General features: G+C 46.3%; 1 protein-coding gene across 2 annotated transcripts in view; it reads left to right on the forward strand.

Moving 5' to 3' along the window:
- reln (reelin) overlaps positions 1–16,161 on the forward strand; it is a 91,562-nt gene that overhangs the window by 13,976 nt on the left and 61,425 nt on the right. For both annotated transcript variants that reach the window (XM_037107303.1, XM_037107304.1), the window contains exon 2: positions 8,514–8,621. In XM_037107303.1, coding sequence (XP_036963198.1) covers positions 8,514–8,621 — 108 coding nt within the window. The remainder of the gene's footprint in view (positions 1–8,513; positions 8,622–16,161) is intronic.

Below are 16,161 nucleotides of genomic sequence, written 5' to 3' on the forward strand. Positions count from 1 at the left end.
GTTCCCATGTCAAACCCTTAGTCGTGTGTTAGCGTGTTCAGTATGACTCTAGTCAGGAAAGGAGGATGCCTTGCTTGTCAGGACTGGATGGCTGGAGTCTTTTCTCTGTCTGCAGAACACATGGTGTTGATCATAAGGACAGCTCGCTCTCCAGTCCTGGCAGCCACCAAGCGACAGAGGGAAAGAATCATGGTGTTCCTGAACCTTATTACAATATAACCCTTTACAGCAACCACCAATTATGCATCTCATTCTGAATGACATTCCCCTTTGTTCTGAATCTTTACTAAATATCTTGCTTTTAAAGATGCCTATATTGGGCAATTATGTTCAATAATTTATGCTCTATAATTTGATTGCTCGTTGCTTCGGTTATCTGATGTCTTCTCATCCAGTTGTATCTTGTTCTTGCACTTAGAATGCTGCCTTGTCCATTCCCTTCTCATTCCATCAAGATTTCATCAAGATTGATAAAAACCAGATCCACATAAGAGAACTGTAGCCTATCAAAACCCATTAAGAGTCTCATGGCAGAGATTGGTACTGAGATGAGATCTGTGTGCTGTTTGAGGCCTCTGAACAATGAAGCAATGAATAATGTCCAAAGCCCGTAGAGATGATTTGCTGTCAAAGCCAGTCTCAGGTAAAGAGAATAGCCTTTGAGTTGTCACAGCGTGATGTGCTCCTTCTGAACATGCAATGTTCAGTTAGAAACTATGAAGAGAAGCCGTGTCATAACTGATCTGGCCTCGCTGATTCATGGACATGCATTCCCAGTGGGGCTGTATCTTCCTTGTAAGTCAAATGTCAACCCTTTCGCACATCACTAAGAATGAAAAGCATTGTACATTGTTTGCAGAATAATATGACTTGTAGATGATATGTAAATAGTGCCACTCCGGAATTCATGAAAGAAGAAAGGAGCATAAAAACTCAGTTCTTATACCCTGGAGACTTCAGGAAGAGAATGAAATGATCCTTATTTTTGTGATGCACAACTTGCGCACCTGTGCACCTGTGCTTGCTCGTGTTCGAGCATGTGACACACAGGCTCATGTGAACGTAAACAGACACACACGCATACATCGCGTCGTACGAGAGCAGCACAATGAAGTGTGATTCTGGAGCAGATTATGTGTGAGGAACAGGATGTGTGTGACAGAACTGCCTCTTCACTCCTGTTTTTCTCCACGGCTGTTGCAGGGGTGAAGCCAAGTTGAGCAGGCAGGAAGGCTTCAACTCCCCTCCTCGGTAAACAGAGGAGAACCTCGACAGAGCGATTTGGACCGACAACAAGAGTGATCTGTGTGATATAATCTGGTCATGAAAGGACCTGTAAACCGGACCCGAGAGATTAATTGCTCTCATTCAGCCCTTTTGCAAAACATGTCGAGGATGTTGTGGTTAAACAGACCTGTAGAAGCTCAGCGGCTGATAGGTTGTGTCTGATCTAGTGCTTCACAGCAGCAGATGGCAGTGCCGGCAGGCCAGGATGGTGCCAGAAGGTTACGCAATGGAATGATGCCTCTAAGACCTGACTAGAACACCGCATGACACATATATGTGCAGAAACACACTTCCCACACAATCTTCTCAAACTGTACAGACGTTCATACTTAACAAGATTCGGTTTGTCTGCATTCTTGGACTCGGGGGTCAGTTTAAAGGACCGCACTTTTCCTTCCTTTGTCAGAAGAAAAACAGCGGCCTGTCCTTCATGGCGTCACGTTCAGGTGACTGACAGTTTGAACCATTTCAGGAAGCTCAGGGTGAAGTGGCACCCCGACATTGGCATGGCCAGGGAAACAGATGGAACTATAGCTTCCCCATGGTCTGGCCTCCATTTCCTGGTCCTCTCTGGGGCACGTGTGTGTCTGCCAGTGGGATATGGGTCAGATGGTCGCCTATCTTTATCCAGATTGTTGCCAGGAAAACCTCCATCCATTTGGAAACAAAAAGGGCGTCCTCCTGGTTCACTTGGAAAAAAAAAAAATGGGGATTTCATTGATGATACTTCTAGCTACAGCCTCTCATTTGTAGGACTTTGCATTTCAAATTAGTTGCCTCGCTATGTGGCTCTTACTACCTTATGATATAATCATGCAACTGTACAGACTATAATATTTCCATTCTGTGGTGTAAGTGTGTTTTACCAAATCAAATCAGAAAACCACATCGTGTAGCTGTGCCTTTTCAGCCTTGGGTCATTTCGAATTATTTTTTCCAAGACTTGTTTAAGTAAAGTAAAGGTTATGAATGTGGGTGTGGTGTCGGGCGGCGGGTGTGTTTGTACACAAAGAGCAGAAAGGAGCTGTTCAGTCCATGCCAATCCACAGGGACTTTAGTACAAGTGGACCAGGCTGCCACATAAATCTTGTCTTCTCTCGGAGCTCCCAGACTTTTGTCCAGCTCCGACCTAAACCCTCACCATGCTGTTTTCTAAGAATGAACTCATGCCACCAATTGTTGCCGACGGCAGTGCCTTCCTTGTTTTTTCTTCACCTAAAGGAGACGTTACTATTGCTTTAAGGATGCCACTGGGCCCGATTTTTCATGTCCCCGTGATTGCTGAGCCAGCATACAGCGGGCCGCACTAGTCTTGGTTTTCCACTACTTAACAGACCTGCGTCTTGTTCAAGGAATCGACCAAAAACCATATATCAATCATGGCTGCCCTCTCACTGCTTGTACTATAAATAAAGAAACAACCAGAAAAATTGATTCTCTGTCTGCCTCAGATGCATTCGTTTCCAAAGGCAACCACACACTGCTTTGGGACTGGTGTAAAACCGTACTCTAGTATCTCATCAAATTTTAAACATCTGTTCACTGTCCTCTTCCAGTACCTTGTTTGTCCCACGTTGAGGATGTTTCTGAAGCATTAAGGTTAATATGATGCAGCCAGGTAATCCCAGGAGTTAATGCAGTCCCGGTGTTCCTGATTGCAAGGTAACATCCTAGCTGATGAATTCATCAAACAATTTTAAACCAAGAATTGGCAAGATGAAACAAGTACGATAATGCTCTGCACATGGATGAACTTAGATGAAAAATGGGCTTTCAGATTTTACTGGCAATTATTTGTGATCTTATTTTTGCTGAATGGAGTTTTGCAGAGATTAATTTTCCATTACAGATTAGTCAACGCTGGGCGTATGAGCTCTGAGGGGACGTGTCAGCAAAGCCAGTATTTTGCTTAAGAGTGTGTGTGTGTGTGTGTGTGTGTGTGCGTGTGTGTGTGTGTGTGTGCTGGTACTTTGTGCTTTAACATTACTCCTGGTGGATCCAGAGAGGTGAAGAAAGCCCCAGGCCCATCAATAGTTGAGTAGGAGCACGGTTGTGTGTGTCTGTAATGAGGCATACCACATCGCATCATCAATATTACATGCTGGCTTAGGGCCAAGGGATGTGCTCTGTGGTGTGTTCAAGTATAAAGTGTGAGCGTGCGCATGTTGATCGCGAGTGCCATGCATACAGTGTAATGAGTGTTTGGCGAGACCTATGTCAGGTGCACTCGCAACTGCCAGCTCTGGACTTGTTCGCGACCGCGTGGAGGTCCCGGTGTGGAGTTAAAGTGGGAGGGAGGGATCGGGAGCAAAGGGCGCCTGTAGGTCACGAGCTAAAGGGGCACATGACTGCTGGAAGGAGAGAACAGCTGTAACATCCACATGTTACTCTGCCAACACCAAACCCAACCCCAAATAATAATTAGGCATTCAGAACTGACACAGAAGAACTGCTCTCTTAAGTTTAGATTTGTGTGCTCTCTCACGAGTCGTGCACACCCAAATCGTATCGAAATGCCCCCTGTGATTTAAAATGGCTTTTAATGCAGCTTTATGTATGTCCTTAATCCAAAATCTGTTTCCACCCTACAACACGTTTCATAGTGAAGCCTTTAGTCTCTTTTAAGTCTCTCGGTAGGAGGAGCCAGAAATTAGGGTTGCATGAAATTAGATTTTTGCCAATATCCGATATGCCAATATCTCCTAATTCATTTTGGCTGATATACAGACATATTATTGAAATCTAACTGCAAAAGGGCATAAAGCCTCCCCTGTGGTGAAATTAACTTATTATTATGCATATTCTTATTGTGATGGTCCACTGGCAAATAATGTGTTTCAAAATGAACACACTCACTGGGCAGAGTAAGGGAACTGCTCAAGTCAGCGGTTCGAGCTGGTGCTCATCACCAAAGCGCCGTTGTATTGGCCTGTAATATCGGCAGATACGTTCATGTTAGGCCGACGTTTTATTAAAAGCCTCAGCCGCCAGTACTGACAAAGTGCCAATACTATTGTGCATCCTTACCTGAATTCCAGTCCAGATGTTTGGATAGACTGTGCCAGCCAAACACCTGCTTTCTTCACTCGTTTCCAAAACACACACAAGAGCACAAATATGCACACACACACATCCTCACACACAAACAGAACCTCCTTATGTGTTAGACGAGAGTGCTAATAAAGTTCAGCCCCATTCCCGCCTCATGGCTTCTCATCCCCCTCGGCCAAGTGAACAGTACTCAGAAATGAAGTATGGACAAGAATTTTAAAGGCTACCATCAAAGGCCGCCAGCCTCCTCCTTTAGATCTGTGTGTGTGTGAGTGTGTGTGTTTGTGAGTGTGTGTGAGAGAGAGAGACGGAGAGAGAGTGTGTGTGTGTGTGTGTAAGTGTGTAAAGCACCCCCACAGGTGATTGGATCTCATCTCATCTCATCTCATTTGATTGGCTCATCCGTCTGTAGCGTTCCATGGGCGAGTGCAAGTCGAGTGTTAGAGGCCCTGTCTAAATAATTTAGATCTTGCATTTGTATTGATCAGGTAGCGCTGCTCTCCGTGGGCCACTCCACTACTACCCATCCTCTCCAACCCTCTTCCTTCGCCCCCTGCTCTTGTTTTTCGATTGTAACCTTGTGCCCCCAGCTTTGCCTCCCCTCCGCTCTTTCTCCCCCCTCCCACCCCAACCTCCACATCAAACGGAGAGCAGGCACACTGCTGCGAGGGAGCAGAAAATGCATGAGAAGGGAGTAGATGGGGAAAGTGCAGGAGAGAGCGTTTTTTTTTTTTTTTTTTTTTTTCTTAACCATGATTCCTCAAATAGGAGCGAGGCTGAGGGAGAGAGGCTGGAAGAAAGGTGAAAGCGGTGGATAAAGAAAGAAATAGCATGGCGGAGGCAGAAAAAATCTTTTCTGTGTGTGTGTGTGTGTGCAGCCCATGTGCAAGTGTCTGTGGAGAGTAATGGAGTATGCGTAACCTTGGTGATGCAGGTCAGTGGAAAAGCAGAAATGAGCATATTGTGTGTGTACAGAGGCTGATGAAGCCCGGTCAGTGCTTTACACCCGGTCCATTACTCCATTAAATATTGCATCACGCCACGGCCTTGGATCAATACAACATAATGTAAACACTCATAACCTGTCTCACCACATTTGTTGAATAGGTAATGTATTCTTGGGCAGCAAAAAATAGCGTAAAAGAAGAGCACACGTATGCTCAGCGTGGACATGATAATTGCTTGCTTTGAATGAGGAGGCCCCGTCTCCCTGCGTTCTGTTGATACTGCGGTGTTAGAGGTGCGCCGAGCAACATGGATTGAATATGATAATTCTTCTGTTGCCAAGCAAAATATCTGCCTTTCTCACAATACGGCTTCTTGTACACGCTGTACATGCTGATATAATATTTGGCAGCGCTCACACAGCTGACAAGAAGAAGGAATACAGAGATATTACTTGTGGCTCGCGCAGTGTTATCGGAGCCGTTCATACAACAGGGAAATATTTAGAACTTATGCTTGTTGGGCAGTTCAGATGACGCCATGAAGAGCAAACCTTTCTTCGACAAACGCTAGCGCGCCGAGCATGTACTGTGTTTGATGCACGTTGCCATTAGTGCTTCTCCACTGGCACTTTTGGCAGCTCTGAATTGAACCGTGGTGCCTTGATTTGTGTTTCAAACACCAGTCTGAGTTGTCCCGGTAATGATCTATCTTCAGGTCAAAGCTCGCCATGGTGTTAAGGTGCAACCAGCGGTTATTTCAATTTTTCTTTCTCACAGTTAAGCAATGAGTCCTTTAAAATGTATGAGAAAAAGCGTCCATCACAATTCCCCAGAGTCTAAAGTGAGTCAGAGCCCCTTTTTTTTTTCAAATTGACGGTCATTTACTATCGTAAATGACAAAGAAAAGCAGCAGGTCCTCACATTTGTAGGAGCTGGATCCAACCAATGTGTGACGTTGTTACTTTGATAAATGACTGAAGCGAATAATCAGTTATCGAAATAGCTGGCGATTGATTTTCTTTTGACTATGACTAGCTGTTGCAGCTCAGTCAGGGATAATCGATGGCTTCCTCTTCCTCTTTCAGATCCACTTTGTCATCCTGTCTCCGTTTTTCAAGAAATAAGTGGTAGATGCCAGAAAAACCCAAAACAGCCTGAAATTGCATGAAGACAGGCAGATAGCTACAGATAGCAGCTGCACAGTGCAGTCTTAAACAGAGCGGGAGAAGGTGCAGCTCTTTAAATGTCATTGACTCAAGACCAGCGCATTATATTAACTGATCACACAGTGAAGTGGGTAGCCGTGTTGTGATGGAAATGTGAATCCTCTCATGTTTGGAAAAGGACTTTCAGTAATTGTTTTGGATCTTTGCGAGTTTTCAGCAGAGGATTAAAACAATAGATGTAAACTACATAGCTGCAGTAAGACACTTGTAGATTTGCGTGTGAGATTTAGAAACTTCGGCCCTGCAGCTTTAACAAGTATGTGATTTACTGCTGTATACAGTAAATTAGAGCAGAGAGCATTTTAAATACAGCCTTGGAGCTATACTGTATCTGTGTGTAAAAACCTGTGACAGTAGAAGAGAGGAGGAAATGTCTGGATACAATAAAAGTTGTAGGATGAATTATTGAGGCCGTGACATGGAGGGGAGAGATGGGCTGAACTGTGCTCCTCACAGCACATCCAGCATACATATACACATGCACAACACACACATTCAGACACACACACACACACACACACAAATACGCACACACTTGCTGGGCGCCTGGTGTGAGGACATGTTAATGTAGTCACCCAGACAGACAGACAGACAGGCAGGGAGACTGGGCCACACAGGAGTCTGCCCTGATTTCCCACATCGAAAACACGCCAAGCCCAGAAGAATAAACGCCCCCGAGACCAAACTGACATGATTCTATTCTTTCTACGCCCGACGCCGCGGGTGTCTCCTCCTTTTCCTATTCACGTTTCCCCCCGAAAGCAGGGGGGATTCCAGGGTCAGGAAATAACAATGCCTCCATCTTTTCCCAACTGCAAAGGGCTTCATTCCTCAGTGTGTGAAAGTATATATTTTGGTTGTGTCGGCTCCTTTGAGCCGCAGACTTTTCCCCTGTGCTCTGATCTGTCTGGCTGGAAGCAGTCCAGTGGCTGAGCTCTTTTCCTCCGGTGATGTAGCCGGCTCTGTGGTCCCGTCACTCAGGGCCTTTGTTTACCGAGTGGATCGATAGTTAACTTGCTGCTGGATACACTAAGCTGTAGATCTGTACAACTGGATAACAGACCTCTGGCAGTTTTCTGCTCTGCCCAGCTATTTGTGGTGACCTGCAATGAATAGAGGCTTAGCTAGGCTATCAGGGTTACGGCCAATTAGCTCATCCGTCTCTTCTAATATGGTTGTCAATAGCGACAGGCTTTGATTAAAGCACAGTGATTTGTTCAGGAGGACTTGGATTACACTCTTGAGCTGTTTGCTGTGAGGTGATGTTACCGTGTTGTTCTTTTGTTCAACTACTTTAAAAGTGACTCGAACTGCCATTTGGCAGGCTCCTTTGTGTTCCTCTGTATATTCCACATCCGTACATCCATATTTATTTATCTTTTGCTCAGTAAGTAGTTTATTATGAGCTTTGTTTTGTCTTCTCCTCTATCATAGACATAAACACAAGTGCGATATTTAGCATATTTGCCTTAAACACCCTATTATTACACTAATTTAAATCACTGCATTGTTGGCACAAGGGTTGAATGAAAAAAGAGAGAAACATATATATAAATAAAATATATATATAACACCTGCTTGCACATCTGTGTGCCCTCCTCACCTCCTGCAGGGCGTTCGGTCTCATCTGCCTCACAGCTAATGGTCACTTTACATTAACATTTGTTAACACCTGAGCACGGTTCTCATTAGCAGCACCATGCTGGAGAGCTGTTGTGTGTATACGCTTCCAGACTTCCCGTCCACACGTGTGTACGTCACCCAGGCTAATTATCAGTGTCGCTTCGAAGTGTGAGCTCAACCTAGTACTTGTGATCTCTGACACCTTATCGGCAGTAAATTTACTGTCTATCTTCCAGTGAGTTAACAATAAAGGATCGCTAAAACATGCGAGAAGAATATACTTAAATATCTTATTTCCTCTTTTGCTTTGGTGTTTTGTGACATAAAGAGGAGCTGATTGTAGAACTGCAGTAACATCTTCCTTCTTCTGTCTCTTCAGTAACCATCTCCACCAGCGTATCCTTTGATGGTCTGCTGGTGACGGGCCTCTACACCTCCACACCAGTCCAGTCGGCGCCCATCCCTGCTCCAGCCGCCTTCGGCTTTGGTAAGTTCTCCTGAGATACCGCTGTAATCTGTTTAGAGGGCTTCCTCAGCCGTGCTCCTCATGCCAACACAAGCTTCTCATCAAATGCTCAACTTAGCTTGGCCTTTTAACACAAACACACTCTCAGATACTTTAGATTGCGTCCCAGTTCTGGAACTATGGAGCATCGCGGCGAGCATGACCCAGCTCAGTGATCCGCATCCGTTCCCAGAAAGAGCACAAGACCGCTTCCCCACTCCGGCTGTGACAGGCCCGTGATGAATGATGTGACCGTCGGGTTCGGCCAGATGCGTTTTCATTGATGCTTGGAAGAGGAAAAACAGAAAACTGAATATGAGATGAGGAAAGGAAATTGAGGAACGAAGCAAATGAGGCCTCTGAGAGACAAAACCAAACTTCATTTATGAAAAAAAGAATAATGTCATCAGGTCAGCTGGACGAATGTTGAGTTGAGAGAAAAAGGTGCAGCCGACTGGTTGAATTAAATTTGGTTCACTAAAATACAAGGTCATATTGATCATTACGGAAAGAAGTGTTTAAGGGTTTTGGAAAACATTTAAGGAAATGGTCACTATTTGATTTTGTTGTTGGTTCACTGTAAAAATTTTCAACTCTTCTGTCCTAATTATCCTTATTATCAGAATTATTTTGTTGCTGTCAATGTGTATCTGTGTGTTCCTCCTGTCTCTGAATGTACAATGTGCTTTGTTTTTTTGTTTTTTTCTCCAAATACTGCAAAATACAAAGACAAATTTAGACCCACAGTTGTTTTGACAAGTGCAGTCTAATTACACAGTAAAGAGGCAAATGAAAATAAAGTTAAGTGTGACCCATTTCTGGACACACAATGAGGATTTTGAGACTCAGATGAAGTGTGTGCGGATGGAGCCCCTGTGTGCAGGGGTGGGGGCTCTCTCGGGGTGATGGACTGGCCATAAAGAACTCCTTAGAGAACAGGGCTACTGGCCCAGAACTGCTGCCCAGCGGGCTCACTTATCCTGACTAACTCCACTGTTCTTCAGACGCTGACTTCACCCCGGCCAGGGCAGCTCTTCGCTCTTGGCAGCACTGTTTACTGGGGAGGCATCCAAGCAAGGATTGCGTCACCTTTGCTTCACTCTCATTAATTTGAAAAGTTTTAAGAAAAGGGCTGCACAGACTGATAGGCAGCAGCTTGTAAGACTTTGAGCTTCTGCACGGTGTGTGTTTAAATAAGTCTGTATAGCTTTCCGTTGCAGTATGTGCAATCTGCAAGGCAGTGATGCCATACAGGTTTCACAGCGCCAGTCACTGGATCTGTCCTCAGAGATCTTCGCACCGCTGACTCTCCTGCACCCTCTCAGTGTAGACTTCTGGACTCAATGGAGCCTTCATAAAGGCGGAATAGAAGCTTGATTTATTAGCGCGACCATAGCCCTCTTTTTGGTTCCCATGGTGGCACCGCTGTCTACATGCACATTTTTCCTTTACTTCATTTGTCTGCACAATTATTTTGTAAATGGGAATTTTACGAGACACCCTTCATACCCTAACTGGCAGCGGCCTGGCTGGCCTACAGACAGGGTGTCACATCTGTGGAGCGACGGCTATTCTGCCTTGGGAGGGCTGAAAAGAGATGGTCCCAGAGAGAGAAGGAGAGCTTCATCAATGAGCTCACCAAAACATCGCTGTGCATAAGAGAGCCAGTGATCAAGTGCTGTCTCGTTCCGTTATTGTTCCACTACATTATCTTCAAAGCATTTCACTCGATGCTCAGTGTTGTTGTGACAAATATAAAGGGATCTGTGAGGACGAAAGGGTCACACAACTCCACAAGGGAGTTTTCCGAGCCTAGTGTTGAGCGTAGAGCGTTTAAGACAGGGTGGGGCTCTAATCCCATTGGAGGTATGTAGGGGACACAGCGACACATGGACGTCAACATGTACACACACACACAGACACACACACGCACACATAGAATTCAATAAAGAAATAACCACCCACTCTCACTCAAAAGCGCATACACACTCCAGCTGTGTACAGCTGTTAGCGCCGCGGCTGACTTAGGGGAAACATGTGGCTGACAGATGTATCAGCGCTAGAACCAACGTGAACCTCAGCATGGGAAGAATGAAACCTCAGTGAACCGCCACCACAGCGTGGCACACACGGGGGGTGAAGATCAGCGGTAAATTAAGATCGCTGAATTTGTTTGAGATTTGAAATCATAAGATCATGCTCGTTAAGAAGGGAGGGAAGACTATTAAGTTGGTAGATCGTTTTAGGAGTCACTGGAGAGAGAGACAGCAAGAAAAAACAAGACAGAGATAGCCGGAATAAACAGACAAAGGCGGTGATCTGTGGAGACGGAGAGGTTGGTGTTTTCTGTGTGGGGATGTCTCGTGGTTTGTGTGGTCAGAGCTGTTGCAGCGAGTAGACAGGACGGCCTCGACGGAGATAATTCCCCTCCCATGTCACCCTCCGCTGCTTTTTACGGAGAGCTCATAAAACCACTGCATATATATATATATATGCATGACCACACTGCATGCAAATACGAGCGCTCTATCACCAGTCCTCTTCCTCAGTTTTTTGTGTTTTTCTCTCACCACGTGGATTACTGTACACACACAGACACCGGGACGTGGAGACGGAGACAAGGACATTTTACGAGCTTCCACTCCCTCTGAATAACAATACACTTCACGCTACATTTGTAATAAAAATGCGAAGCTTTGAGGGACTTGACTTTTCTTTTTTTTTACTGGGTCGTCAGAACTTTACACCCCCTCATTGTCAAATTAGCTCGAATGCAATGGAGCAATTGGAGTGGCACCCGGGGCAGTCTGAGGAATGCCTTATTTTCTGCTTCTGGGCTGAGCTGCGGCTCGTTCCTCCGCTGCCTCAAGGCAGGAGATCCCCCCCCCCCCCACACACACACACACACACACTAGCCGCCGGGTGGCTAACCACAAACCTTTATGATGCCGTAATTGCTTCGCTATGGCTGGTGCAAAATCATACAAACTTGAGCTAAAAACAATGTTGATAGAGGAGTGTGAATCGACTGTGGTTTCTTTAAATGTGCCCATCAGGGGCCTGTGATAAACTAGTCTGGCCGAGGCACAGCCGCAGCTATGTTTCTATTTCGAGGTACGCAGGGCTGGCAGGAAAAACTCCAGGTGTCAGTGAGGGATTCATTTAGTCACAATATCCAGTTAATGGACGAGGTAGTGTGTAAAGTGATTCATTTCGTTATATTGCGTAGTATAGTTTGACAACCTAATTGCACATCAGAGACCTTTGCAGCACGTTTTACAGTAAAACTTTCAGATGCTGTGTGTGTGAATGTGTGTGTGTGTGTGTGTGCATGTGCGTGCGTGTGTGTGTGTGTGTGTGTGTGTGTGTGCAACATGCACGGAGGGGATGTCTACACACACTGCCAGAAAAGCAACATGAGTCTGGACTGACTCAGCTGCTGGAGAATTCCAACAGCTCCGTGTTTTTCCCTCCTTTGACTTTTATTCCATTAAGAGCTCTTTCTTTCCATTCCAGCCTCTTGGCTCTCTGAAAAGAACTCACACAGCTTTCAAGTTTGGCAACGACGTAGATTAAACGATGAAAACAATAACTTATGTACCTTCCTATTTATTTCATCTGGGTTTACATGAGCAGCAGTGTCGCACAGCAGTGATGAGGTGACTTATTGGACCCTACAGGCCGGGCCCTGGATGGAAATAAAATGTCACATGTGGTCCGATTTGCATTGCTCCCCTAATGGCAGAATTTTTCCCATCACATCATTACCCACTCACACACAAAGACAGAACAAGTATTCATCCTAAGCGTCTCCAGATTTATAATTACGATGACGAACAAAAGGCACTTGAAATGGAGGAGAGAGCTTTGAAAGCAGACAGGAGAGGGAAATGGATGGGCGAAAATGCCAACATGGGGCTGACAAAGTGCTCGAGATTAAGGGAATGAGTGCGAGAGGAGAAAATTGGAGAAAGTGTGCATGAAAAATGGCAAAGAGGGACCAATGAAAGGAAGACAGTATGTGAATGATGTAAGGAGGGGGGGGGGGGCGGTGGGGGTGAAGATGAGAGGGTGGCGTTCCATCACTCCCCCTGACGGAGTGGCTGATTGTTGTTGCCGTGCCAATGCTGAGCTGCTGAGAAACCGGTCATTGATGGATGGCTCGTTTGCAGGGTGATGTTTATTTTGTCGTTAATTTGCATATTTGTATGTATTTGCGGGGCGGTTGGCTTCTGCTCGCAAAGGATCAGTCCCCATCTCAATATGATGAATCTGGCCGTCTGACAAAATGGACAGCTTAGTGACAGGGACATCCAGCCGACACTCTGTCCCCATGACGGATGGGCTCATGCTAACACGCGGCGCGATCAGAGATGAAATCCTGCTGCACCTTGACCTGTGGAGGAGGGGCCAGGAGGAGGGGAGCGGGCGGGGGGTGCGCAGCAAAAAGTGTAATCATGCCTACAGACTAATTTTAATGCGGAAATAAAAACATATAGAGTTACACAGTAATGAATGGTCCATGCTTCTCATTATGCGCAATTACGCATTCGAATCCTGACGTCTGCACGCTCATCCATCTCCAGGCTGAAGGTCGGCTGTCTGTGCCCTCTCGCCACCAAGCCAGATTGAATGTCAGCCAGAATGTCAGACTATGAGAGATGGCAGCTCATCATGTCAGTATTTACAGAGACACACTCGCAGGTGTGTTTCCCGCCGAACAAAGGGCCTTGTTTGGGAGGTGCTAACAGTCCCAGGGGAGCGCGAGTGTGCCTCTGCATAACCCCCTTCCATCAATGGGATGAGGAGAAAACACAGGGATGGAGGTACCGTGTAGGGTAGGGAGAGATGGAGGATAAAGAGGAGTGATATAGAGAAAGGGGTGGTGCAGGGAGGAGAGAAGGGGCGAGGGGAAGGGGGTTCCCATGGGGAGAGAAGCTGTCAGTCCCTGGGAGACTTCAAACGCACTGCAGCCCTGTGATCAGCCTGCTCCCTGGCTCTCTGCTGACAGCTCCCTGACTGCGCCGCTTAGACTCCTTCACACACACACACACACACACACACACACACACACACACACACACTAGCTTGCTTGCTACCATAAGAGCTCTTCCACTCTGTGATTTATCCACTCATACCACAACACATTCAAATTCCATTGACATACGCACACTCATGCTGATTCTCACACTCAGGATGCGCATCTGTGACAGTTTTGCTCCGACATCCCTCCTCATCGCAACCTTGAACACCGCCGAAGTTGCAAGTTGCAACTCCGTCAAGGACGCCGCACAGTCCCAAACTGTTGCTCCCGAGCTATGAGGCGAGGTGGCGCTGGTTGCTGCTGATGATAACGACGATGATGACTTATCTGAGCCATTACTCCTTCTCTGCTCAGGGCTGAGGCACCCGAAGGCAGATCCCTCCTGATGATGAATTCATTAGTGCGGAAGATGAAATGAGTTGTCAGGGGCAGGGTTATGTATGGGAGGTGATTTGTGTTCTCTGCGGCAAAGAGTTAGATCAGACTCGAGATCCGCCGGGTCGGCTCGCTGTAAATCTGCCTGCTTTGCTGGCACAGGACTTTCCCAACCTTCCATGCCCAGAATGAGCCTCTGTTCTGTCCCCTCGTCGCCCAATCCCCCCCCACGATCTCACAACGCATGGAAGCTGCTAACAGGTGGCTAAACATTTGGGTGCTCTCGGAGTCCAGAGGAATGCTCGGGTGATTATGCATCACAAGCCATGTCGCCGTAGCTGCTTTCTATGAGCAAAGCCTCCTTAGAAGCACAGAGCGAACCCACCTTCAAAGAATTCAAACAGAATATAACATAATCCATTATTAATGTAAGGTTCAGCCACAGCAGACTCTGGACTAGTCCATTAGTGTTGGCCATACATCCCAGCAGCATAGGTCTGGTGGCCTCTCAGGTGTGATGGTACAGTAGAACTGCCGGAGCACTGCAGCTGGGAATTTGCTGGTTCACTTAGTGTGCACTGGCTCTCCTGGAAAACATAGTCCCTTATTTGAACTCCCACGGCTTCACTAGGTGTGCTCACTTCTCTGCGTGTGCGCGGTTTACAGCATGTCTTATGTTCATGCATATGTGAGTGAAGCTGCGGATGCGTGTGTGTTTATATTCACTTTTTTTTTTTTTTTTTTTCAGAGAGCACACATGTATTTGTGTGCACATGCTGAGAATTTGAGTGCTTTTTTTCCCCTCCCTCGCTGTATTTTTTGCATCCAAATGTATGGTAAAAAAGGTCCAGGGTGACTGGGAAAGCAGAAATAGGGGAGAGCAGGAGCTGGACCGACTGCGATAGAGATTTCAAAGCGGTGCGTTAGATGCTGGCCGGTTTTTTGTTATTTTTATTTTTTGTATCCTGCAGGAGAGAGCAGCAGGCGTAGGCTGTTTCTCCCATGTGTGGTCTCTCTTGAGCGGAGCAATGTTATTTTCTGCCATGCAGAGAGGTTGGTTACATGCCAGAGAGAATGGGAGAGAAATAAAGATAGAAGAAAGACAGAGAGAGCTTTGACTCAAAGACTGCTCAGTTTGACACATTTCTGTGAACACTAGTGGGTTTGCATCATTCCAGCAAAGCGGAAGGCTGACTTTGAAACGCATCTTTGTTGTGCTGTGATGTAAAACTTATCCTCTATACCTCCATATGCACCTTGCAAGTGTGTGGGCATCTGTGGGTTTGGTGTGCAAACTGAGAGAGAAAGTGATTTCACAAAGCCTTCTCCACAAAGTGCACGCCATCCGGGCTGCACTCTGAGGTCTATTCATTTTTAAAGTTCCCTTGCAGAGAGTATTAGAAGAAGTGGAAGTGCTCTGTGTGAGTCTGTAAGAAGAGGAAGCTTAGTGGTTCTCCTGGTCTCTCCCTTTAGGGCCCTGACTGGATCTGGCTCTCCTCCCTCTAAAAGCCTTGGAGAAGAACGGGAATGCTCCGTTGCCTGGCCCATTTTTTTATTTTTTTTTATTTTTTTATGTTAGTTATGTTATGTGTGAGAGCATGTGTGTTTTGTGTGAGTAACTCACCCAGATCCAATCTGACCCATATTTTGGCAGCAAAAATAGTTGGTGACCTTCTCTGTGCTTCGCCCTCCTTACAAGAGCCGGGCTGTTGCCGTGATTAGTTCACTGCCTCCCAGCACTCCTCTGTCAGACCAGGCTCAGCTCCAGCCTCCGCCTGCCATAGACACATTTAGGTACACACACATACTGTATGCACACACATGCAATTGCGGCACAGGCACCATGCCTTGCTTTCCCTAGGCTTTCCATTGGCTCCTCACCTGTCGCCCCAGGTCCCCATCCCTCATACTCAACATGTGTGTCAGGACAGAGCCTGCGAGACCACCGCGGCCTCACCAGTTTGTTTGTTTGCTGCATTTGACGGGTGGGGAGAAGGGACGTGGGTGCAAGAAATTAGCACAAGTCAAATCAGATTAATTAATCCCCAGCTCAAACTATTAGCCGAGGAGTCGTGTTGAATTAAAAATCAAATTAGCCCTGGC

The sequence above is a fragment of the Acanthopagrus latus genome, chromosome 8 (assembly GCF_904848185.1).
Source record: "Acanthopagrus latus isolate v.2019 chromosome 8, fAcaLat1.1, whole genome shotgun sequence".
Classification (NCBI taxonomy): Eukaryota; Metazoa; Chordata; class Actinopteri; order Spariformes; family Sparidae; genus Acanthopagrus; species Acanthopagrus latus.